This window comes from Citrus sinensis, chromosome 3 (assembly GCF_022201045.2).
Source record: "Citrus sinensis cultivar Valencia sweet orange chromosome 3, DVS_A1.0, whole genome shotgun sequence".
In the NCBI taxonomy this organism is placed as follows: Eukaryota; Viridiplantae; Streptophyta; class Magnoliopsida; order Sapindales; family Rutaceae; genus Citrus; species Citrus sinensis.
The window spans coordinates 19,167,031-19,194,993 of NC_068558.1; the positions used below are offsets into that span (position 1 = coordinate 19,167,031).

General features: G+C 34.1%; 1 protein-coding gene and 1 non-coding gene across 7 annotated transcripts; both read left to right on the top strand.

The window, feature by feature from the left end:
• The first annotated feature begins 5,621 nt into the window (after positions 1–5,621).
• LOC127901685 (small nucleolar RNA R71) lies at positions 5,622–5,725 on the top strand. Its single transcript, XR_008053929.1, has one exon. It is a non-coding gene; the product is annotated as a small nucleolar RNA R71 (small nucleolar RNA).
• Positions 5,726–20,460: 14,735 nt separating this feature from the next.
• On the top strand, positions 20,461–27,489 carry LOC102631129 (uncharacterized). 6 transcript variants are annotated; one of them, XM_006493115.4, is made up of 16 exons: positions 20,461–20,865; positions 21,424–21,474; positions 21,551–21,787; positions 22,052–22,150; positions 22,234–22,289; positions 22,554–22,665; positions 22,932–23,117; positions 23,339–23,602; positions 24,651–24,860; positions 24,950–25,153; positions 25,250–25,375; positions 25,469–25,762; positions 25,868–25,966; positions 26,053–26,447; positions 26,561–26,597; positions 27,208–27,489. In XM_006493115.4, the coding sequence occupies exons 1-15, from the start codon at positions 20,746–20,748 to the stop codon at positions 26,592–26,594; spliced, it is 2,487 nt and encodes an 828-aa protein (XP_006493178.2). In that variant the 5' UTR covers positions 20,461–20,745; the 3' UTR covers positions 26,595–26,597; positions 27,208–27,489. The 6 variants fall into 6 exon arrangements, with proteins under 6 accessions (XP_006493178.2, XP_006493179.2, XP_006493177.2 ...); XM_006493116.4 differs by having other exon boundaries at positions 27,213–27,489; XM_006493114.4 differs by having other exon boundaries at positions 26,561–26,593.
• Positions 27,490–27,963: the final 474 nt, after the last annotated feature.

Here is a 27,963-nt window from a genome sequence, read left to right on the forward strand (position 1 = left end):
AATAGGGTCGTTTATAGTCAGATTCCCGAGACTATATCGTGCATGCTCTTTCTGGAATAATGGCCATAACTGGAGAATCGCTCCTTGCACATATCCACTGGGATGCGTTTCAAGAGACAAAAGGATATCATCCAATGACTCCTTATTCAAGCCATCCCTAATGAATTGAGTCTTATCTTCCCTGTTATCAGACACCATTCATAAAGAACATGGGGTTTTATTGTAACTCATTCTGGCACACTTATGACAAGCAACAGAAATTCTTCGAGCTCGTCATTTTCTTGCATAATTTCCTTTACCACAACCAGGCATGTATGCAATAAATTTTGGAGGTAACTCACCTGCCAATCGTACTTTCGCCTCAATTAACCAACGGATATCAGCAGGTATGTTATTGCTCATGAGCAATCGCATGCATTCGGACCGAGCTTTATAGATCGTAAGGAGGGCATTCTGAGAAAGTGAAGGGAATCGCTTGTGAAGCTTCGCTAGAATCTCGTTTCTGTCCATACCTTCGCCTCAGAATATCAGTTATTATAGGAAACTGAAGTAATCGACTTGATTGTCACGGAGTACCGTTATCCGCCACTTCACCGGGGTAACAAACTAAAGCACACAAACAGAAAAACAAATTAAAACACACAAAGAAAATTAAAATCGTCCTCTTATTGAATTTACCTCAAGCTCCAATTGGATGTCGTAAAAACTTCTCTCAATGTCTTTGAGTTGGCTTTCTAAACCCTCAACATAGGCTACTAACTCTGGTGGTTGTAAAGCCCAAATACGATGTGTTTTACAAAATTGAATCTGCCTTTTGAGATGAGTTTTGACACGTTGAAGTGGTTTAAGAATGTTCAGGAGGAACGGTCTAAGTAAGGTACTCATGATAAAAAATGATAAGAGAAAACTTAATAGTTAAACAAACACACTTATGCAAAAATAATTTCAATTAGCAAAAGAATAATATAAAGAAAAAAAAATCAAATAACCGAAAAGAAAAAAAATCAATTCAAATTTGGTGGGTCACTCAAATTTATTTCAATGTCTTCTCCATGTGGTTGGTATTCTAAATATGGCTTTAATCTTTGACCATTAACTTTAAACGTGACACCGTTCTTTGGGTCTTTAATTTCAGCTGCCCCATGTGGAAAACAGTATGAACAATAAATGGGCCAGACCAACGAGAGCGTAACTTACCTAGGAATCAGTGCAAGCGAGAATTGAATAAAAGTACTTTCTGACCTGGAGTGAACGATTTTCTCATAATTTGCTTATCATGGAAGACTTTCATTCGTTGCTTGTAAATCTTGGCATTTTCGTATGCATCATTGCGAATTTCTTCAAGTTCTGCCAGCTGTAATCTTCTTTCTGAGCTGGCTTGTTGCATGTCAAAATTAAATTTCTTGATGGCCCAATATGCACGATGCTCGAGTTCCACAGATAGGTGGCAAGCTTTTCTATACACTAGCCTATAGGGTGACATCCCAATCGGGGTCTTAAAAGCCGTTCTATATGCCTATAATGCATCATCAAGTCTTAATGACCAATCTTTCCTGTCTGGCCTCACCGTTTTTTCTAATATGTGCTTTATTTCTCGATTTGATATCTCAACTTGGCCACTGGTTTGCGGATGATACGGAGTCGCCACTTTGTGTGTGATTGAATACTTTGTCAAAAGAGCTTTGAATGCTTTGTTACAAAAGTGGGCACCACCATCACTGATTATTGCTCGAGGGAATCCAAAGCGTGAGACAATATTGCTTTTCAAAAATCCTATCACCACCTTGTGATCATTGGTTCTGCATGGAATTGCTTTTACCCATTTCGATACATAGTCAACAGCAACCAATATGTATTGATGAGCAAAAGAAGGGGGAAAGGGTCCCATGAAGTCGATACCCCATACATAAAAAATCTCAACCACTAAAATTGAATTTAATGGCATTATGTTCCTTCGTGTAATGCTCCCCATTCGTTGACACTTGAACAAATACAGGTCATCCCAAAAGAAATTCTTTATCTCTGCAAAGAATTTAGCCTTGTCTTGCTTGGTCTAATACTCTGGAAGTTTACCTGTAACAAGATAATTAACTATATCAGCATACCATGGTAATACTTCCACACTCATTAATTGTTCATCTGGAAATGACTCATTCAATATTAATGGCTCTGTAATTGTGTCAAAATGGAGACGAGAGAAGTGGTCCGCCACAATATTTTTTGTCCCTTTCTTATCTTTAAATTCCAAGCCAAATTCCTGCAAAAGTAACACCCAATAAATTAGTCTAACTTTTGCATCTTTTTTTGTGAGAAGATATTTAAGAGCAACATGATCCGTGATTATAATTATTTTACAACCAATGAGATAGGATCGAAATTTTTCTAATGCAAACACTACTGCTAGCATTTCTTTTTCAGTAGTTGAATAGTTCAACTGTGCATCATTCAATGTCATACTAGCATAGTAAATAACGTGGGGAATTCGATCAACTCTTTGTCCTAAAACTGCTCCTACTGCATAATTAGATGCATCACACATTAGCTCAAATGGTAAGCTCCAGTTTGGGGCCTGAATGATGGGTGATGATGTCAACAATTGGTTTAGTTTTTCAAACGCCATAAGACATGAATCAGTAAAGATAAAAGGTACATCCTTAGCAAGTAGATTGCATAAGGGTCTAGAAGCTTTGCTAAAATCTTTAATAAAACGTCTATAAAAATCAGCATGCCCAAGGAAAGATCTTACTTCTCTGACTGTTTTAGGTGGAGGAAGATTAGAAATGAGATCCACCTTGGCTTTGTCAACCTCAATACCTTTGCTCGAAATGATGTGACCGAGAATAATACCTTGTTTTACCATAAAATGACATTTCTCCCAATTTAAGACCAAGTTCTTCTCGATACATCTCTGCAGAACTAGTGTTAGATGATGTAAACATTGATCAAACGAATCACCAAAGACAGAAAAGTCATCCATAAAGACTTCAAGGAATCGTTCAACTATATCAGAAAAAATGCTCAACATGCATCGTTGAAATGTAGCATGTGCATTACATAATCCAAATGGCATTCTCCTATATGCAAATGTGCCAAAAGGGCAAGTGAAAGTAGTTTTCTCCTGATCTTTTAGTGCTATGGGAATCTGATTATATCCTGAGTAGCCATCTAGAAAGCAATAAAATTCACGGCCTACTAATCTATCAAGCATTTGATCAATAAATGGTAAAGGAAAATGGTCTTTACGTGTGACAAAATTTAACTTTCTATAATCAATGCATGCACGCCATCCTGTAGTTACTCTAGTGGGTATCAATTCATTATCAGCATTCGTAACTACTGTGACTCCTGACTTTTTGGGGATAACTTGCACATGACTGACCCATGAACTATCAGAAATTGGATAAATGATACCTGCATCTAATAGCTTAAGGACTTCAGTTATAACAACTTCTTTCATATTAGGATTTAACCGACGTTGCATTTCCTTAGTAGATTTAGCATTTTCATCGAGGTGAATGTAATGCATGCAGTCTACTGGGTTTATACCTTTTATGTCTGCTATGGTCCATCCTAATGCTCCTTTGTGCTCTTTTAAAACATCCAACAACTTACCTTTTTGTTCGTCATTGAGGGATGATGAGATGATTATTGGCAGAGTGCTTTCTTCTCCCAAAAGTGCATATTCCAAAGTGTTGGGCAATGGTTTGAGCTCAAGTTTCGGTGGTGATTCTGATGATGGGATGAGTTTCTTCTCTAATAGTGCTAGTTGTTCAACTCTTGACTTCCATTTATTAGTGTCCATGGATGATGCTGAGTCAAGTAGGGCATTGACCTCATCGACCGATCTGTCAATATCAAAATCAAAACCAAAGTGAGTTAAACATGTTTGTAAAGGATTATCACTAAGGTTTGAAAGAAAAGTGTTATCAACTATTGTTTCAATTAAATCCACATCAACAATTCCATCATCTGCATTGTGAGGTTGTTTGGCAATGTTGAAGATGTTCAGCTCTATAGTCATGTTGCCGAAGGACAACTGCATATTTCCAGTCCTGCATTGAATGTGAGAATCCGCAGTTGCCAAGAAAGGTCGGCCTAGAATAATGGGGATGTGCTTCCTTGAATCCTGTATTGGTTGAGTGTCAATTACAATGAAATCAATAGGAAAATAAAACTTGTCTACCTGGATAAGCACGTCCTCCATAATACCACGAGGTATTTTCGTGGACCGATCTGCAAGCTGTAACACCACTGGAGTTGGGTGTAATTCTCCCAATCCAAGTTTCACGAATACTGAATAAGGCAACAGATTTACACTAGCTCCTAAATCTAACAAAACATTCTCAATTGTGTGGTTCTCTATACTACATGAGATAGTGAAGGAGCCTGGGTCTTTGCATTTTAAAGGAATTTTATGTTGGAGTATAGAACTAACGTTTTCTGTTAAAAATGTCTTCTTTTGAACATGCATATTTCTCTTTTTAGTACAAATGTCTTTAAGAAACTTGGCATAAGATGGAACTTGTTTAATAGCATCAAGCAAAGGGACGTTAACACTTACCTGTTTGAAGATTTCAAGAATCTCACCTGTGGATTTTCCCTTTTTTCCTTTTGCTAACCTCTGAGGAAATGGAGCCTTGGGAATATATTCTTGTGGGTTGGTTTCTTCTTTCTCCTTCGGTGATGAGTCGTCAACATTTACAGGTATAATTTGATTTTCTTTTGTCACCGGCATCTTTACTTTGTTGTCGACTTCTTTTCCTTTTCGCAAGGTCATGACTGCTTTGACCTCTCCATGTTGCTGTGGTGAACTGGTACTTGCTTCATGCACTCCTTTAGGGTTAGACACTGATTGACTTGGAAATTTACCTTTCTCAACGGTCATTGCCAAGGTCTGAACTGAAGAAGCAAGTTGTCCCACCATCTTCTCAAGGCTTGAAACTGATTGGGCTTGTGAGTTGAAGCCTGCTCTCAACTCATTTCGTAGTCTATCAATGGTGCGGTTCTGTTGCTCAATCGTAGAGTGAGTAAGATTCTTGAGATTCTGGAATGAATCCTCCCATGGTCTGGGTTGAGAGTAGTTCTGGTTCTGATTGTATGGTCTAAATGGTGGCTGAGAGGCTTGAGGATTTTGTGGAATTTGTTGCATTGGTGGAGCTGGAGCTGCTAGTCCATTCTGTTGGAATCATTGAGACCATGAAAAATTGGGGTGGTCTCTCCATCCAGGGTTATATGTGTTAGAGTATGGGTTATAATTCGATGGTTTTCTCATTGCACCTATGGCATTGGCTTGATCGGAGTATGAGTCATGGTCATGTGGTTCTATTGATTTAGCAGTCGATAACGATTCTATTTATCGAGCAACACCTTCAATCATCTCCTTGACTTATTTGATTCCCGAAGTTGACTCGCCAATGTGAACCTCATTCACTCCTTTAATTCTTTTAGTATTCCTGAGTGATCGACTCCGTTGTTGGGAATTATCCGCTTGTCGCTGGAAGAATTCTCAAATTTCTGATGCACTTTTTGACATTAGCTTTCCTCCACTTGTTGCCATTAGCCATTCTTGCACATTCGGCAATAATCCCTCCAAAACGTATTGGCATTGGTGCCATTTCTCGTACCCATGATGTGGACACTTTAAGAGTAGCCCATTGAATCGCTCTCATGTTTCAAAAAACTGCTCGTTCTCTCTCTGGGTAAACTCCGAGATTTCCCTGCGAATAGCGTTGGTTTTATGCACTGGGAAATATTTATTGAAAAATTTTGTTACCATTTGTTCCCATGATGAAATGCTATTAGCAGGTAAAGTATTTAACCATGAATGAGCTCTATCCTTTAAAGAAAACGGGAATAATCTGAGTTTAACATCATCGTCTGAAAAATTTTCATATTTAAAAGTTTGACAAATTGCATGAAAATCATTCAGATGATTATATGGGTCCTCATTTTCTAGGCCATAAAATGTTGGGAGACAATTTAGCACACTAAGTTTTAATTCAAAACTCCTAGCAGCTACATTTGGGTATTTTATGCATGATGTGCTCAAATTAGCTAAGGGACTAAAATAATCCTTAAATGGCCTCTCATGTGGTGCTTGTAAATCCATTCCAAATTTATTTTTAATGTGCCTGTGTGTGCGAAGTGTTTTTTTTAATTCAAGGTCTATAGGTTCAAGATTAGGTAATAATGACCTACGACCATGCATGCAAAATAAACAAAATAAAAATAAAGATGAGAACAAAACAAATAAAAATAAAGAAGACGGAGAAATTACGATACTAACCTTATTGCGCTATTACAACCTTTCTATAAAAATACACAAAAATAAATACGTGAAATAAATTAACTAAAAATTAAATTAATAAAATAAAAAAAATTATAAAGAAAAATAAATTGAAAATTAAATCACAGAATTTTAAAGAAGAGAAAAAGAAAAGAAATACTAACCTTTAAATGTATATTCATTTTTTTTCTTTTTTTTAATTAAAAAAATACAAGAAAACAAACAAAAGAAATTATTCAAAAAAAATTAATTTTATGAATTAAAATTACTTACCTCCCCGGCAACGGCGCCAAAAACTTGTTGTGCAAATTTTAATGTACTTGCAAGCGCACGAATCTATTGTAGTATAGATCAATGGTGACGAGTGTCGATCCCACGAGGAGGTGGATTTTAATTGTGTAGATTTAATTTTGTGAATAGGTGATTGGATTTGTGGTGGAAATGATTTGGAATATGCTAAAACTTAAATTAAAATGGCAAGAATAAATTCTAAAATTGGAATTGAAATGGCAAGAATAAATTGAAGAGAAATCTATTGAAATGACGTACTTTGGTATCTGGATCCGTATCAACATGCATCATGGGCTAAATAATTCTTATTAATGCCAATTAAATCATGAGGGGGGAATCCACACCTCATGAACCACACTCTAATCAATATGGTGCTAAGGGCTTATCGTGCTAAATAATAATAACCTTGTACTAGAGGACCGGTGAAACCAAGACGGTACTAGACAAGATTAGTATTATTTGTCGATGAGAAGTCAAAACATCCACAAAAACTAGAGGGGAAGAGAAAATAAATTTACCAAATAAAGCCCATGACACATGTTGAGACTTCACCTTCAACCCAAGCTTGAAAGAAAATTAGCCACTCATAATTGAATTAGGGGCAAAATGAAAATTTATTAAAATACGAAGAAAATACAAGATGGAGAAGGAATTACAAAAAATGGATCCCAAAAATGGATTCAGAGATATCAAATTAGGGGGGAGAGGCCCCCTTTTTATAGATACATGGAGTAAATCATGGCCATCGAATTAAAAACAGTTTGGACGCTCAGGATTGCGCCACGTCATCAGTCAACAGTACGCGGTTTGACCACGCGGATGAACAGTCACACGATTTGACCCGGATGAATAGTAATGCAGTTTGACCCGGATGAACAGTAACGCGGTTTGGTTGAAAATAATCCTGTGTGATGCATGTACCGTACGCGAGATTTTTCGTCCACTGATATGCTGCCACGTCACCATCAACAGTACATAAGAATTTTAGCCCAACAGGATCGTGACACCTCATCAGTCAATGCCACATCATCAGTCAATGCCACATCATCGGTCAATGCCACATCATCGTCCGTCTATGTGAACAGTGTCATGAACAGTAACGTATACAGTATCGTACACGTGAATAGTACCATACATGTAAACAGTGCTATTTTTCCTTTTATGCTCCTCCTAAGGTTTTTGACCGTTCTGAGTTCAAAAGTGATGTCCGTTTTGCCATCTGATCTCTCGTTTATTGTGAAATGACTATGATGCCCCTAAAATACATAAAATACTTAATTAAAATAAAACAAACGGAATTAAATCAAAAGAAGGTTAAATTCATAAAAGTAAAAGTGTTAGTAAGACTTGAAATATAAAATGACGGTTTTCTCCTTTATAAATATGCATTTTCTAACACTCAACAATTATTAGTAAGATTTTGAAAAATGGTCTCACAAATCTACAATCTCTGCTCCTGAAGTTTCTGAAAGAAATTACCTTTTTTAGGTGTCAAATGCAAAAATGCACCTGCAAGATATGGGCTTGTAAGGCACTAAGATAAAACAAAACATCCTTGCAAGAAAAATTAAAAACCATGATTTTCATTCGCCATCATTTACGTGAGAGCCCGACAACTTAATATCTTATGTTGGAGGATTCATTAACTTTGTGGAATAATCTCAAGGACATATGATAAGAACCATCAAGAGAATACAATTAAAGTTTCAAGTGATCATTTGCACAATCATGGAGGCCCAATTATAAGAGCTGGAGCAAAAAAGATGCAAATTGTTTTAAATGGATTAATTTAGAAAATATGGACTGAAAATGCAATTCAAGATGCAATACATGATGAACTGGGCTTGGAGAAAAGACAAAGCATTGTGGGTATTATTCAAGTTGTTGGGCAGCCAAATACACAATTTGGGTCAAATGTAGAAAAGGTAAATTCGGAATAAAATTGGTATTGATTGAACTGGAACTAATGTTCAAGTTATATACCATTAGAAAGATAATTAAGTTAATTTTCCAATGTAATTTACAGAGCTAGATTTGAAGTTCTTTAGAATGTGTTATGACCAATTTATTACAGCTTATTCAGGCTTGGGAATTTCAACCACTCCTTTGTTTATTCAACTTCATTTATTTGTTTTGTTTCAAGTTTGTCAATGTGTTAGGTAAGTCTACCATCAATGATGATGGGCTAGCATTAAGTTTGTCAATGACTAGTATTAATAATGCTGGGTTGGTGAAGACTTTTGAAGCATCATTTGACAAACCTATGCTCGGAGGGTTGTTCCAATGTTCCCATTTATATTTTTAGGATCTTGAGTTTCTATTAGCCTATTTAAATTCAGCAACCTTGCTATGTAAGACAATTAGAGATTAATGTTATTTGAATTTGAAAGAGTATTCTTTCTTTGATTCTTTTGAGAACTAGTGAACATATCAAGAATTTACATTCTTGTGGCATTCCAAATCTATACTTATCACTCACATTCTCATCTACATCTTAAGTGTGACATCAATATCATTCTCTATACCTCTAGTTCATGTTTTCTTAAGCACTGGGTTAAGATTTTGTTTGTCTTAAATCTGTTTAGAACTTTCTTAGGAAGTTCAAACTTCAAATTATGTGTGGGTTTTCAAAATTTCATTGTGGGATTCGCATTATTTGGTATCAGAGCTAGTTTTTAATCAGGTTTGAATGTCTTATTTATTTTTATTATAAGAAAAAAAAAGAAAAAAAAAATTGCAAAAGGATTCAAGTATTCCTGCTTTCATCAAATTGAATTTTAGTTACTCATTTTCCTTGACATTGTTTACACATAATATCAATTGTGTTCCTTTGTTTGCTTGTTTTCTTTTCTTCAATTTCTTTTGTTATTCTTTGTGTCTTCTTAATTTCTTTTCTTTGTTTAGTGTGCTAGTTTGTTATATTTGGTGTGCCACCTAGGTTTTTCTTGATTTTGTTTATTTAGTTCAATAAAGAACTGAAAGAGAGAATTAAGTGTGGTAACAAGCAAAAGTTTGTGAGATCATTAGAGGATAAAAGCCAATTTGTGTGATAAACACGAGAGTTAAGTGATATCAAATTGAGTGAAACACATGAGGGAGTGTTGTGAAGTCTTTTTGCTAACATTCTTTTTCATATCACAAATATGTCAAAAAATCAAGAAGCTATAGACCAACCAATCATGCTCAAAGCCACGCAACAACAATTTGAGCGCATGAATCTAATCTTTGGAGAGATCCAAGACAAATTGGAAAGGCAAGACATTGCCATTGCCAATATACAAAGAGGGCAACAGCCAATAGCTCTTAATGTAAAAAATAATCATGGGTGCGCTACCATAAAAAAAGAAAATGGCGATGACAAGATAATTTTGATGAATGAGCCACCGTTGACATGCGTGGAAGAGATGATAGAAGGGCAAGATGTATAGATCGTGACTTGGGGGTATTAAACTAAAAATTTCTTCTTTTTAAGGTAAAAACGATCCGAAAGCTTATTTGGAGTGGAAAAAAAGATGAAGCTAGTATTTAATTGCCACAACTATTCTGAGGAGAAAAATGTGAAACCAGCTACTATTGAATTTACTTATTATGCTATTATTTGGTGGGATCAGCTTGTTTTGAGTATGAGATGAAATCGTGAAAGGCCTATAAACACTTGGGAGAGATAAAGGCCATCGTGAGGAGGAGATTTGTTCCTAGTCATTATTACAATGAGTTGCACCAAAGGCTTCAAAGTCTTACAGAAGGTTTCAGAAGTGTGGAAGATTACCACAAGAAGATGGAAATAATCATGATTCGAGCCAACGTTGAAGAAGAACGAGAGGTCACTGTGGCCAAATGTTTACATGGTTTAAATCAAGATATTGCTAATGTGTTTGACTTGCAGCACTATGTTGAGTTGGAAGACATGGTTCACATTGCCATGAAAGTGGAACGATAACTGAAAACGAAAGGTTCCACTAGAACCAATTTGGGTTCATCTTCCTCATGAAAGTCAAAATAGAGCAAAGGTGAAAAAGTTGTATCAAAGCCTAAGATTGAGTCAATCAAGGATTATAGAGAGGGAGTCAACCAAAGTAAAGGTAAATCTTATTTCCAACACTCTAGAAATAGTAATATTAAGTGTTTTAAATGTTTGGGGACATGTCATATTGCATCTCAATGCCCAAATAAGAGAGCAATGATCTTGAGGGATGATGGTGATGCTGAAACCAAGAGTGAATCAGATGATAATCCTATGCCATCTTTGGAGGATGCTAATGATGGTGTTGAGTATCATATTGATGGTAAATTAATGATTGCTAGGCGTGCTCTCAACATGCAAGTAAAAGAATATGCAAAGGTACAACGTGACAACATCTTTCATATTAAATGACACGTCAAAGATAAGGTATGTAGTATGATAATTGATTATAGAAGTTGTACTAATGTAGCTACCACTAGTTTAGTTGAAAAATTAAATTTAAAAACTTTGAAACATCCTAGGGTATATAAGCTATAATGGCTGAATGATTATAGGGAAGTTTAAATTAAATAAACAAATGTTGGGAGATACAAGGATGAGGTTCTATATGATGTGGTACTCATGCATGCTTGACACATTCTTTTGGGGCGACCTTGGCAATATGATAGGCGTGTGACACATGATGGTTACGTAAATAGATATTCTTTTGTAATGAATAAAAAGCAAATGACTCTTGTACCTTTAACACCTAAACAAGTGTATAAGGATCAAATGTCAATACAAAAAGAGAGTGATAAAAAAAAAAGAAAATGAGAGTACAAAAGAAAAAGATATTGAGAGAAAAACAAGTGGAAAGATAGAAAAAAAAATGAGAATATTATTAAGAGAAAAGAGAGGCAACAAGTGAATTTGTTTGCAAAAAAGAGCGAAGTTAAGAGGGTTTTCTTTTCAAAACAACCTATCATTGTACTTTTGTGCAAAGAAGCTTGTTTACATACTAATGAGCTTAACTCTTATTTATCTAGTGTTATTGTGACTCTTTTGCAGGACTTGATGATGTGTTTTCAAATGAAGTTCGTAATGGTTTATCACCTATTAGGGGAATTGAGCATCAAATACAATTTATCCCTGGATGTTAAGTTGCATAGAGTACCAAAGAGCATAGTTTCAGATCTAGATGTTAAGTTCTTAGCTAATTTGTTTTGCGTGAATTGCTTGTGCGTGAAGCTTATGGAGGTGGTTTAATGAGACATTTTGACAATACAAAGACTTTAGATGTTTTAAAAGAACACTTTTTTTGGCCACATATAAAATGTGATGTTGAAAGAATATGTGAGAAGTGTGTCACTTGTAAACATGCTAAGTCTAGAGTTTTACCCCATGGATTATATAACCTTTTACCCATACCTAGCTAACCTTGGGTTGATATTTCTATGAACTTTGTTTTGGGTTTACGTAGGTCAAAAAGGAATAAGAATTATGTTTTTGTTGTTGCTGATAGACTTTCAAATATGACACATTTTATTCTATGTCACAAAACTGATGATTCAACAAACACAGCTAATTTATTTTTCAAGGAGATAGTCAGATTGCATAGAGTACTAAGGAGCATAGTTTCAAAATCGAGATGTTAAGTTCTTAAGCCACTTTTGGAAAACTTTGTGGGGTAAGTTGGGTACTAAACTTTTATTTTCTACTACTTGTCATCTACAAATTGATGGACAAACTGACGTTGTAAATAGAATTTTGTCTACTTTGTTATGTGCCATTATTCAAAAGAACTTGAAAACTTGAGAAGAATGTTTGCCATATGTTGAATTTGCTTACAATATAACTGTACATTTAGCTATTAAATTTTCATCATTTGAGATTATATATGGTTTTAATCCATTAACTTTTTTGGATTTATTACCTTTACCTATTGATGAGCGTCCTACTGTAGATGGTAAGAAGAAAACTAAATTTGTCAAGCAAGTACATGGGAGAACGCAACAACACATAGAAAAGATGACTGAACAATATGCTACGCAAGCCAACAAAGGACGTAAGCAAGTGTTTTTTCAACTTGGAGATTAGATTTGGGTGCATATGAGAAAGAAGAGGTTCCCAGTACAAAGGCGTTTCAAGTTGCTCCCAAGGGTAGATGGTCCATTTCAAGTGGTTGCACGGATCAATGACAATGCCTACAAATTGGATCTTCCTAATGAGTATAATGTAAGTGATACTTTTAATGTTTCTGATCTTTCTCCTTTCAATGTAGGTGAAGATTCGAGGATGAATTCTTTTGAGGAGAGGGGGAATGATGAGAACCATCAAGGGAATACCATTAAAGCTTCAAGTGATCCTTTGCGCATTCATGGAGGCCCAATTACAAGAGTTAAAGACAAAACGATGCAAGCTATTTTAAATGGATTAATTGAGAAAATATGGACCGAAAATGCAATTCAAGATGCAAGACATGATGAATTAGGCTTAGAGAGAAGACAAAGCATTGTGGGCATTATTCAAGCTGTTGGGCAGCCAAATACACAATTTAGGTCAAATGCAGAAAGGGTAAATTTGAAATACAATTGGTATTGATTGAACTGGAACTAATGTACAAGCTATATACCATTGGAAAGATAATTAAGTTAACTTTCTAATACAATTTACAATGCTGGATTTGGAGTTCTCTAGAAGGTGTTTTGACCAATTTATTACAGCTTGTTCAGGCTTGGGAATTCCAACCACTTCTTTGTTTAGTCAACTTCGTTTAATTGTTTTGTTTCAAGTTTGTCAATATGTTAAGTAAGTTTACCATCAATGATAGTGGGCTAGCATTAAGTTTGTCAATAACTAGCATTAATTATGGCAGACTAGCATTAAGTTTGTCAATGACTAGCATTAATAATGATGGATTAGGGAAGACTTTTGAAGCACCCTTTGACAAACCTATACTTGGAGGTTTGTTTCAATGTTTCCATTTATATTTTTAGGATCTTGGGTTTCTATTAGCCTATTTAAACTCAGCAACTTTTCTATATAAGACAATTAGAGATTAATGTTATTTAAATTTGAAAGATTATTCTTTCTTTGGTTCTTTTAAGAACTAGTGAACTTATCAAGAATTTGCATTCTTATGGCGTTCCAAATCTAGACTTACACTCACCTTCTCATCTACATCTTGAGTGTGGCATCAATATTATTCTTTATACCTCTGGTTCATGTTTTCTTAAGCATTGGGTTAAGATTTTGTTTGTCTTAAATTTGTTTAAAACTTTTTTTGAGAAGTTGAAACTTCAAATTAGGTGTGGGTTCCAAAGTTTCATTATGGGATTCACATTAACATATTTGATCACCAGAGGGATATTTTCTTTCTAAAAGCCAAATATGAGTAGCTAAACCTAAGGTTACAAGACTATGCAAGAGTCTCTGACTACAACTCTGCTATATTTCTCACAACTTTAGAACTGATATTGTATGGTGAAAAAAATATTAATCAAGATATTCTTGAAAAGATACTATCTACTTTTCATTCGTTAAATATTGTCTTATAACAACATTAGGAGCATCGATATAGTAAATACTCTGAGCTGATAACATCTTTTTTCATTGTTGAACAAAATAATAAGCTCCTAATGAAAAATCATGAATTACATCCAATTGGTTCTCAATCATTCTCAGAAGTAAATGCTAACACAAATACCAACAGTGGACTAATCGAGGAGGGAAGAGAGCTTGTGGTTATTATTCTTATGGTGGTCATAGGCAATCGACACAGGAGAACAACAGAAATAGGTGCCACTAGAAGTGGAAAATGATGCATAAAAAATGATAGATATCATAACAAGAAATTTGTTTTCAATGTAGAGGAAAAGGACATTGGTCATGTATCTGCTGTATGGACAAACAATTAGTAGATCTTTACTAAGCATCCAAGAAAGATAAAAGAAAAATTGAGACTAATTTAGTCGATAATTTAAATCCTATTGATCTAACTCAATTTGATGTCTTTGATTTCTTTAAAGACATAGAAGGGAAAAGTGATCACTTAATTAATGACAGAAATATCCACATTAATTAAGCCCTCATTACTATGCCATAATTATTAAGGCATTGATATGTTTTGTACTTTTTGTAGTTTCCTTATACTTTTTTAATTTTTATACTTGATGTCTAACATGAACATTTGTTTATGTAAGGTTATGGAATTTATAAATGGATTATCAATTTTGGAAATGAAAGCTAGGAATGTATTATTGGCTGATAGTGCAACCACACATAGTATTCTTCAATATAAAAAATATATTTTAGAAATAAAATTACTTGAAGAAAAAAATAAATATTATATCTAGTCCTGTAAATCTGATAAAAGACTTTAGAAGAGCTATACCCTTATTAGTAAATGAAACAAAACTAATACTCCAAAATACTTTATATTTAGCAAGATCTAAAAGGAATCTGCTAAGCTTTAAAGATATCCGCCTAAATGAATATCATATCAACATTTTAAATGAAAATAATGCGGAATATCTCTGCATTATTAAAAATGTTTTCGAAATGAAGTACATATTAGAAAAGCTCCCAGCATTTTCATCAAGATTGTATTGCATAGTCATAAGTATGATTAAGAGCTACATAATGATGAACCAGAAGTTCATAGATCGAAAAATATTTATGTTGTAACATGACTGCTTTAGACACCCAAGATCTACAATAATGCATAGAATTATTGAAAATTCTCATGGACATCCATTAAAAAACCACAGAATTCTATTGTCTAATAAGATTGTTTATACTGCTTGCTCACAAGGAAAATTTCAGGTTTCGACATCCCTTTTAAGGTTGATTATAAATTTCCGTCATTTTTACAAAGAGCCTAGGAGATATATTTGGACCAATCCACCCACCCAGTAAATTATTTAGCCACTTTATGATTTTCAATGATGCATTTGCATGGTGGTCATGTGCGGGATTGTTTGTTAGGTTAAAAAGATTAAAGGCACAATTTGTAGATTATCAAATCAAAACCATAATTCTCGATAATGCTAGTGAGTTTACATCTAAGATATTTTATGACTATTGTACTGCAATTGGTATCAATGTAGAGCATCCAATTCCATACACAAAATGAATTAGTAGAATCGCTGACTAAGCGGTTGCAGATAAATACAAAAAACTCTACTTATGGAAACAAAATTACTACTATATGCATAGGGTCATGTTATTTTACATGTTGCGGCATTAATTTGCCTTAAACCCACTATTTGTCATCAATATTCTCCATTACAACTTATACTTGGTCAACAACCTGACATTTCTCATCTATGCACTTTTGGTTGTGCTGTGTACGCTCCCATATTACCCCTCAATGCACAAATGGGATCTCAACATTGTTTTGAAATTTATATTAATTTCAATCACCTTCAATTATCAGATATCTAAAAACCTTATGGTTGACTTTTTTAGTACATGTTTCGTGAATTATCACTTTCATGGGACAATTTTTCCATCATTGAGGAGTATAAAGTTTCATCAAGGCATGAATTTTCTTGAAAATTTCCATTTTGTCTCATTTAGATTCTCGTACCTATTAGTGTGAAGAAGAAATATAAAGGATGGTACATTTGTAGCAAATTGCAAACCAATTACCATATGCATATACAAACACAGTAAAAGCAATTAAGTCATATATTCTTAATGCTAATAAATCAGCCCAAGTGATTGTTCCTATTAAACAATCAAGTGTAAAAGCAATCAATAAGTTATCTGCTACAAGTTAAAAACATGATAGGCCACTTGGTTTCAAAGACAGTGCTCCCTAGAAGAGGAGAATGAAAAATCAGGATCTTGTTAAAAATAATGCTCGATCTACAAATGTACCCACATTATCTGAATCATTAATTCTAGAAGAACTAATGTTCCTTGAAGAGTCACAAGTGCTTAAAGAGACAGTAACTCCCAAAGAGGTATGAAAATACAAAAACAAGGAAAAGTCTATAAATTATATTTATACAAGGGAAATTGAGGGATCATAATGAGGAGAAGTCTATAAATTATATTTATACAAGGGAAATTAAGGGATCATAATGAAATAAACATTGACAACATACATGAATGGAAAAAAAGCAATCCAAGCGAAATTTGCTTCCTAACTAAACGTGAATTTTCTGGACCAACAGTCCAGACACTTGAAAATGTCAACTCTATTGGGTACAAATAGATATTGTGAGGAAACATCACTAGATAAAGAGTGCGACTAGCTACACATGGTTTCTCATAAAGACCTAGCATTGATTATGATAATACATATTCTCCAATGATAGATACTATTACATTTCAATTTTTAATTAGTTTGACAGTCTCATAAAGACCTGACATGCGTTTCATGAGTGTAATGATTGCATATCTTTATGAGCCACTTGATATAAATATTTACATGAAAATCCCTGAAAGATTCAAAATGCCTAAAGCATGTAAATCAAATCATCATAATCTATATTCAATCAAGTTACAACGATAATTATATGGATTGAAATAATCGGGATGCATGTGGTATAATCGTCTAAGTTAATGCTTGATTAAAAAAGAATATAAAATTGATCCTATTTGCATGTGCATATTTATTAGAAAATTTAAATATGATTTATAATTATAGTAATTTATGTTGATGACATGAACTTAATTGGAACTCTTGAAGAGCTTCTAAAAACTGCTAGATATTTAGAAAGAAAATTTGAAATGAAAGATTTCGTGAAAATAAAATATTGTATTAGCCTACAAATCGAGCATAAAACAAACGAAGTGTTTATCCATCAATTTGCTTATGTTAAAAAAATCTGAAAGCATTTCAATATGGATAATGCTCATCCACTAAATACCCCTATGATTATTTAATCTCTCCATCCTAAAAAGGATCCATTCCTCTAAAGGAGGATGACAAAGAGATACTTAGACCAAAAGTATTATATCTAAATGCAATCGTTGCTTTATAATATCTAGCTCAATGCACTAGACCAAACATTACATTCTTTATAAACTTGTTGGCGAGATTTAGCTCAGCCCCAACATGACGACATTGAATGGCATCAAACATATCTTCCTATATTTCCACAGAATGAGAGAATTAGGGTTATTTTATTTAAGTGAGCTAACAAAGAATCCTACTCTTATTGGTTATATAGATACAAGCTACCTCTCTCATTGCTAGAAAACTCATTCACAAACAAGATATGTTTTCACTTATAATGGTTTTGTGACTATACAAACTTTTATTGCCACCTCCTCTAATCACTCAGAAATCATTAGTTACATGAAGTAAGTAAAGAGTGTGTTTCATTGCGATCTATGATCCATCATATTCTAACCATCTAGAATTTAAATTCTACAACAGATGTAGACAATGCTACTTGTATTGCTTTAATTAGATGATAGAACTAAACACATCTCACCAAAGTTCTTTTACATTCATGAGTTTTAGGTGGCGTTTGTTTTTTAACTTAATGACTTAAAGTGACTTAACTTAATTAATTAAGTTAATTGAGGTGTTTGTTTTTATAACTTAATGAGACTTTTTAGATAATTTTGACTTAATAAAATAAGCCAATGTTTTTAGCTTTTTACTTAATGGAGAAATCTAATTAAGTCAATTACTTACTAATGTCAAAAATATTCATGTTTTAAATTTATTTTTCATGTTTATCCCAAAACTCACCCATAGACATTTACTCCACATAAAAATATCATTATTTTTTCTTTCTTATATTATATACGATAAAATTTTAAATTTATGGTATTTTATATATTAAAATTCTAAAATAATTATATATTCACTTGAATAGAGTTTTACTTATAAATGTTAAAATATTATTTTATTTAATATATTATTTATTTGACATTCAAATTTAATAAGGATAAAAATGTAAAAGTACATATTTTCAACTTTTTCAGTTGAAAAAAACAAACAACTTAATACTTATTTTCCGATATTCAGACGAAAAAATAAACATATTATTCAGATTCAGACATTCAGGTCTATTCAGAATTCAGATTAATTCATATCTATTCAGATTTTAGACAAAAAAATAAACGCCACCTTAGTAGGAAAAGAAAATTAATGTCAAGAAAATACGCTTTACCAATCATTTTGCTAATCTTTTTACTGAAGGTTTGCCGACATCAGTATTTAAAAAGTTAGTGCATAATGTTGGCATGCATTGACTCAACAAACTAAATTGATATATGATTTTGAGAGGACATTTCATCAGAGGTAGCATATTTGAAAATAAGAGTTTCTGCAGCAATATTGGATAAATGCGCACTATATTATTTTTCCTTCAGCCAGGTTTTGCCCCACTAGATTTTAATGGCAAGCTTTTAATGAGACAGTATTAAGTACACCTAGTAACATTTTTATTGTTTTTACCTAAATAGTGAAGTCCAAGAAAGAGTATTTGTAAACTTGTGAACTTTCACCATTTGAAAAAAGTCCCACATGGAAATTTTAAGCCATCCAGTTACACATAAAACAAGTGTAAACAGAGATAATTAATTTGTAAATGAATGAACAACAAAAGCGTATCAATAATAAGCTAAGTACTTTGTTCTAGTTCAAAATTTTCTATTACCTATTTATTTTATGAGTTCGATTAAGGTTATTTGTGTCATTAATAGAGGTGCAAAAGAATTTTATAGCATTTAAAAGTATTTTATTAGGTTAATAAAGAATGGTGGATTTGATGAGTTATTTGAAGGCGATAGTTCTACTTTTAAGGCCAGTTTGGGAATGCTATAACTTTTAAATAATTGTTATTAGTTATGCTGTAGAAATAATCAGCTGTGAAAAGAATCAGTTAAGTATTTAGTAAATTTTGTTTCCATATATACTGTGAATTTTGAAAGTAGTTATGGACGTTTAGTAAATTTTACTGTTAAACTATTGAGAGTAACTAAATGACTAAAATGTACATAATGTAGGATAAAATTTACTTATACATATAAAAATGTGTACATACAATATTTTTAATTGTATATTAAAATAAAATTTATAATATATTGATTTTATTTTTATTTTTATCTTAAAACAATTGATAATTAAATTTATAATATAGTGAAACAAATTTAATAATAATTCGACCAACAAATTGATTTTAATAAATTTATATTGATAAATTATAATAAAATTTTATTAAAATATTGATTTTGTTTCCAATTTGAATAATGATAATTTTAGGTTTAGGTAATAATTTTAATGATATTTATAAAATTGTATTAAAGGATAAAATTGATTCTCAAAATCAGAACCTAAGAGTTACTCATTCCCTTCTTTTCAAAATTAGGTGTAGAAGGGATTGATTTTGACAAAAGTGATTTTGATTTTTTTTTAACCAAACACTAAAATTATATTTTAAATTTTCAAAATCATTTTTAAACCTCCCAAAAGTAATCCCAAACCGGCTCTTACTCCCACCAGGCAAGCAAATGATTTCATTTTAATAATGCTAAAGCTTAAAGGTGAGTTTGGCATATATTATATGAAATAATATTTTATAGAGATATTATGATTTGTCTACCTAAGTTTTTCTAATATATTAAGTCACTAGTAAAATTTGGTGAAAACTGTATTTTACCACTTAACCACGGTAAATGCAATTAAAAATTTACTAATGCCATAAGGGAATTTAAAGAATTTTCTATTGAAGCCAAAACACACCATTTTCAATTTTAAAATAATAATAATTTTAGTTATTATTTATATTAACTTATTAAAAAATAATCAAATTTTATATATTAAGTATTACAATACAATTAAGAAAAATAGAGCCTAAGAAACTAAAAAGTAATAGAAGCGTGTGATAAACGCGACAGAAAAGAGCGTGAACGAAGGCATGAGGCCAGGGCCAGCAACAAAGTGGCCCTATAAATGGCGGGAGCATACCCAGTATGGAAATTTCACACGCCCAATCATCTCTCTCTCAGAGTCTCTCTCTCTCTCCGTCGCTGTGACTGTGTGTCAACTTTACACTAATTGCACTCTAACCCTCAAATCCCCTCAAAAAACCCCCTCCCAGTTCCCAAATCTACATCCCTAATTCCTCATCTACGCTGCCTTCCAGTCCCATCACCCTAAATTTCTGCCATTCTAGGGCCGATTTTGTGTTCATAAAATTTAGGGTTTCTCCAGCAGCAAGGAGTTAGAGGAGTGTAAGAGTGTGTGATTCAGCAAATGGAGGCCGCGGCCGGTGTCGCTGCCCCACGCGGCGGTTCTTTGCCGATGCCCTCGTCACGCAAGGAATGGCGCGCCGTTTCTGACCATCATCCCGTCCGAAACGTCGCTGATGAAGTGGTAAATCGCTTAAACGTCATCCACATTTGCAAAGAAAATGCAGTAATGTCGGAGGAATTTCGGTTTTGAAAATTAGGGGAATTTTATATTTTGGAACTATAATAGTAAAAAAATAGCTTGAAAAAAATTTATTGGTTTGAACAGTTTTCTTTTACACCATTTCAAGGATTAGGGTTGTTTCAGCTTTATATGCTGCCTTTGCTTGTGTTTCTACCTATAATTAAAGTTATTGGGTTAATTTTGTCTTTACGAAAATTTGGTTTACGTGATTAAGAATTTGCTCATGGGTTGCTGAGTTAACTTTTGGCTTCTGTGATATTTATTTGGATAATATAAGAGAAACTTTTGTGAGATGGATATTTATTTCATACTGTATCATTGTTCGTCACTTTTGAAAAACTGTTTAGACTTCCTGTTCTTGAGGGCTCGATTTGAAGTTGTTTGATTTAGTATCTTCACTGAGATTGCAAAATATTCATCACTTAACTGGAACATTAGAGATGTTTGGTTCTTTTATTGATTTGCATTTGTAATTTACTGGGAACTTGCCATATGCAGGAGTTGGAACAATCAAAATTAGGGCAATCAGATGAGAGAACAATATATGAGGTAAGGATTTTGACCTCAGCTGCTTACATTTGAGTAACAAATCACAGATTGTGAACATAGTTGATATTTACTTAAGGTGCAGCAAGGAAGAGAACCGGCTGATGTGGACTTCTGTTCTATCACAATGGATGGGAGTTTAAACATTGACTTATTGCAACAGCGGCTTCACAGTGTTGCTCGACAAAGAGAAGATCTACAAAATCTGGAGATTGAGCTTAGAACTCAAATGATTGCAAGAACTGAGTTCATGGAAATGCAAAGCAACTTTGATTCTCAAATCAAGGAGCATGTTAATGCTGCAACCAAGTTGCAGGTTTGAATTTATAACTTGACAAATCTATATCTTAAATAGGGTGTGTACACATGTGAACCTATGGGGAAAATCCAAGTTTTCATTCTTTTTTAAAAGTTAGTATTTAAAGTAATTACTTAAAAATACACGCACTATGAACATCTTTGATATTAAAACATCACTTAGGTTCTATTTTCATTCTGCATTTTTTTTACAGTAAATATTGTTTTTTTACAAAACTTGTATTGACATTTGGCCTAAATGTTGCTGTACTTGGTTGTGCAGGAGCAACTACTTGAAAGAGAGCAAACCATACTTGAGTTGGAAAGGAAAATGGACGAGAAGGATAGAGAGCTTCTTGCAATTAAACGAGACAATGAAGCGGTTGGTTAATTTGGTTGTGCTTTTTGCCCCTTTTCTCCTCTGTTGAATTTATTGTAAATTGGCTTCTCTTAAATTTTATGTAGGCCTGGGCTAAAGAGGATCTTTTCAGAGAACAAAACAAAGAATTGGCAACTTTCAGGTTTGTGTATGCAGTGTATTTTATTCAGTTAAGTCTTTACTTTTATATATATATATATATGGGTTTACCTTTTTTCAAATCTTTAGGTCATAGCTGATTGATAGCTTCTTGACTAAGTAATTTCTTCATTTTTTTTTTAATGGTACAGGTGGCTGTTTCTTGATCCTTGCTGCTCTAGCTGCTTGTGTGCATTTTTGGTATATTACTTTCAGCAGTTTTGATTACATCTTTTGAATAAATTTAGATTGTTTTTGTCATTTGCAGAAGAGAGCGTGATCAATCTGATGCTGAAAGAGCTCAGCACATAAAACAAATGCATGATCTCCAAGAACATATTCAAGAAAAAGAAAGACAACTTATTGATTTGCAAGAACAGGTTTGTATGTTTGTACTTTTTCAAGCAGTAGTTTTTTGGAAGTTAAGGCAACGAGCTCACTGTTCCATTCTTTTTATACACCTGGTTGTGATACTTTTAATTGTCATCTTTCAAAATATTCTCTCTGTTCCCAGACCTGCTGGAATGTTTACTGTATTAAGCATTACTTTAATTACATAAGAGCTTCTGATGTCGTGTTTGCTTGATAGCTATCATACACTATTGTGGCTAGGAGGTGCCTTGCATAACGATATTCTTATTTTCAGCATAGGGTTGCTCAAGAAACTATTATATACAAGGATGAACAATTGAGGGAGGCACAAGCTTGGGTTGCACGTGTCCAGTTGCAGTCAAGTACAAATCATTCATTACAGGCAGAATTGCGTTTACAGGCAGAATTGCGTGAACGGACAGAGCAATTTAACCAGCTCTGGCTAGGGTGTCAAAGACAGGTTGGCTGCTTTTGGATTTTCTTTTTCATTTTTAGGTTCTGTGATTTTTTACCTTTCTTTTCTCCATTTGTTTTAGGATGTACTCATGTTTCACAACAAATTCTGTTGTTGAAGTTTAAATTTATTTTTAGCATGGATGTTAATTGTCATTGCCTTTCTTCATAGGATGTTTACTATTCTTTCAATTTAGATTGACTGGTTTTCCTGATAATCAATGTCAGTTTGCTGAGATGGAGAGACTTCATTTGCATACAATACAGCAGCTTCAACGTGAGCTGGCAGATGCAAGAGAAAGGAGTGGAACTTTCACTGATGATTCACATATATCTCACAATAATTCAAAGGATGCAACTCAGTTTGCTCCAAACAATGGAAACCAACTAGCTGCAAATGGAGGTGCTTTATCTGGTAATACAGGCATTCTTCCAAACGGAAATTCAGATAGCACTGAATCTTTTGCTTCATCCGGCAATGCCTCAACACAGGTAGTTTTGCTTGTTGTTAGTAGCTTCATATTTTACTGCTTTTCCATTGTCATTGTGCTGAAAGTGCTCTAGAGGGGAGTTTTTTTAAAAACTTTTCTAGGATGGAGATCGTAGAGGTACAATCTTCCTTCATATGTTTCCTTAGTTGATTGACAAACCAACTATAAATAGTGTCATGCCTATCTTTCCTAAGTATTAAACTGCTGCATCGCTTTAATTTCTTGTGCACCCCATCTGCAAACTCACATGACTGAAAAACTTTTAATATCACAATTGTTTCTTTTATGGTGCACATATGTGTTTCTTGAAAACTAGCAACTTCTGTTAGTGTGTAAATCTGGATGTGTTTGATGGAAACTAAGATGATTACTGGAGCAGTAATAGTTGTTGCAACTGCTGAGTTAATGGAAAGATGCTTAAACAAGAGTTTTCATAATAGAACATGTTTAAGCTTGTATCATAGAACAAATTACAGGCATAGAACAATATGCATTAGGTATTAAGATTTATTGACTCTATTAGAAAGCAAACAGAGTTTTATTAACTTTAAATTGCAGATTTCAATCCAAATTAGCCTGTCTTGCAGCAAATTCGATAACAGCCCTATCATGGATTTCTAAATAAATTGTATTTTTGTAACTCTATGCCTTGGGAAGTAGTAAAGGAAGGCATGGCTAATATTTTTAACATCAAGAGTGGAACGATCAATGTATGGTAAATGTAAAGACTTGTGAGAAGTCATGTCCATAAACTCCACAATCTAGAGACGCCACACCCCTCCCCCAAAACAATCTTTTATGAAAACAATAAGAATGACTAGATATATTTAACTTTATTATGGTCATATTAATGAACAAAAGTCCATTTCATTTCCCTCCAATATACAACCAAATGAAAAGTGGAAAGAATGATATTGTTCTTCTATTCCTTATCTTTCCTTCCCACCTTGACTTTGCTTTTCTCTGTCAGTGCCTTCCTAGCAAGAATAGTCATAGCATAGAGTACATAATTGTGATTTCTAAGTGTTAATTCTCTCTCTCGCCATTAGTCGGATCGTGTTCCTGGAGTTCCAATTGCCCCATCGTCCCTGGTAGGGTTGCCTTCGTATCTTCCACCTGGACAAGTGCCTCTTCATTCATTCATTATGCATCAACATGGGGTTCCCCATTCTCTGCAGTCACACATTCCTCAATCCCATGTTGGGCATTTTCACTCAATGCCAACAATTTCATCTCTCCAACAGTGGCAGAACCAACAGGTATTATCAGATTAAACCTTTTTTTTTTTTTGGAAATCCTAAATTTTTGGATATTACTTGTATGATGCATTAAGTTCTTTTCTCTTCAGGCTACATCAGAGGGTTCACAGATTTCTGCATCAAATCAGCATCCATCATCGCATACTGATCAAAACCATATGAGGTCAGATGCCAATTATGAGTATGACATGTCTGTTAATGGACAGGCCCTTCATTCAGGTTATCTTGATGTTCATATCAGCCAAGGGACTGAACCAGCCTCTGTGATATCATCCTCAACTGTAGAAGCACAGGTTCTTAATCCTTGAAATCTATTTGTTCACAATTTTCACATGTCATTTGTTTCTGTATGCAATGTTGACAAAACCGAAATAATGCTTTTTTCACAGGTTCTTGAGTCAATGGATAGAAGCTACCTGGCTGCCCCCCAGCCTGAGAAGAACCTGCAACAAATTTCTTCCCAGTTTCATGATGCCTTAAGATTGAATGCCCTTGAACATAACAGTGAATCCAAGGTTTGTCTTTCTTTGTGTTTATTTGGGTTGTGCCGTCTGGTCGGCTTGGATCAGAGAATAAGCGTATTTTGAAATTGTACTGGTTCTGAGCAGAATGATATGAAATTGACTGATCATGGTCTTCAGGGTGAAGTTGTAAAAGCTGAACCAAGTTCCACTGCTAGTGCATCTCCCTCAGATAGTTCAATTAATTCAATCAATCTTGGTGAAGCCGCAATCAACGATGACAGTGGAGCAGCCTTGCCTGAAGGTTTGATCTCAGCTGGACACATGAATACCCTGATAGCAGGAAAGGCTTCTGAAACTTCTCTTCTTGATGAAAGATCATTGTTGACTTGCATAGTTCGCACCATTCCAGCTGGTGGTAGAATTCGGATAAGTTCAACGGTGAGTGAATTTTTAAAAGATTACCTGCAGACCACTGGTATCTTGGCATTTTCTGCCTGCCAAAATTTGTTTATTAATTTTTTTGTTTCTGTGATTTAAATACAGTTACCAAATAGGCTTGGAAAAATGCTTGCTCCTTTACACTGGCATGATTACAAGAAACAATATGGAAAGCTTGATGACTTTGTGGCCAGTCACCCAGAGGTGAGATGCTTAAGAGGTTTAGTTAATATGTTTCTAATTATAATGTGTATCATATCAATTGGAAAAACCCTTACTGTGTTTTTCAGTTTTTTGTGATTGAGGGTGACTATATTCAGCTTCGAGAAGGAGCGCAAGAAATGATAGCAGCTACAGCTGCTGTTGCTAAAGTTGCTGCAGCAGCTGCAGCATCTTCTCCTTACTCCTCATTTTTGCCTTCTGTTGCTGTAACTCCAATGGCACAATCTCGATTGAAAAAGGTTCCATCCATTGATTCCAACTCAGTGATTCCAAACCAACATCTTAATGGTGTTAGTTTTGGTATGGCTGGAGGTTTTTCAAATGTAAAAATTTTGAGCAAACCTAGAGAACCATTTGAACTAAATGGAGCAAATTTTGAGAGGTCAAGTGTGATAAGTGCTCAAAGCAAGGGCTCACCTCAAGGAAGGCCTAACCCAAATTTTGTTGGGAAGCAACAGAGCAGGTATGACTGGAACATTTTAGATGGTTACAGCCTGCTATATCATAATATCAATGTCATTCTTTTCTATGATTAAGTGACAAGCTTATTGAGATTTATATGTTCTGCATTGGCAGGCCAACTGGAGCTGCAGCAAACTCCCGCCGATAGTAAGTACGATTATGATATTTCTGAAATTTGGTTAATGCAGTTGTTTATGAATATGGGTTATGCTTTCAATCTTTGGGGTGGGACTTTAGCTGGTTGTAGACGGAACGTGGTTTTGAAGAATATCATGACTGAAAAAATAACTGTTTTTGGATTTTGGGTATGATACTGCATTGGTATAATACCTGCTATTCTTTAACGTGAAAGGGTTGTGTGTATTGTCCCTTCAATCTCTGTATATTAGATAGTTACATGATGGTATCAGTTTGTTTGAGGTCCGCACACTTTGTGTCAGCAATGAATGCAAAAGTTCTGGATGTTTAGTAGGTTCTATAAGTTTCAAAAAATACATTTCTGTTATCAACCAATGTTGGAAATATGTGTTTTCTTCCATGAAATTGGATAGGAGAAGCTCAGTCTGCATTTTTTTCCCTTTTGGTTTTGATATAGTGGTCGACATAGTGCATACTAATTGGGTTTGAGTAGTTAGCTCAAAGAAAATGCTTTTTATGTGCCACAGCTAGTTTCAACATAGTGCATACTAATTGGGTACAAGTAGTGCATGTTGAGAATTAGTCCAAGTGTAATCTTTCTCTTAATCTATTTATTTTGGCAGGATAGATGGAATCACATGGATGTTGATATAATGTTGGCGGTACAGAGAGACGATCTGAGAATATTTTGGCAGGTGCTCTGGCAGAAATGTCCTTCCAGATAGGAATTTCCAGCAATGTTTTGCATCTTATTTAAGAGGTCTCAGATTGGAATGAAATAGTCAGCTGACTTTATTTACTTATTATTATCTTTTTTCGCTCCCTAATCTGTTGGATTAGTATTTAATTACTGTGTTTTGGCATACTCAAGATGGCAGCCATCCTGCAGTGATATTCTTGCCCAATTGCATTTGTGCATCTGATTTATCGTATTTGTTTTGTTTGCAAATCCCTCATTGTTCGGCAGTCGGCACTGTTGATTTCTGGAATTAGCCGATCTCTCCCAATTGGTTTGTCGATGCATTGCCTGGTCTCCGGAAGCTTTTGACTGAAGCTTAATTTTCTCAAAAAATAATATTTTATACTCCCCTGTATTGTGAATATAGAATTATAGTAGGAAGTAAAAGTACATGTAAAACAAATGAAAGAAGAATTGTATTAAGCTATCGTTTTAAAGCCATTATTTCTCACACAAAAAACAAAGCCAAATGATTATATAATAGTTAATTATCCGGTGTTCAGAGTATGTACAAACTGTCTTATAGTGCAAGTTGGCAGGTCAAATGATAAACGTGCTTAAGATATGATTTCAAAGTCTATGCCCCCGTCGCATGTAATAAGTAGAGTGCACTTGTATTTAATTTAGCTATAGAAATAGA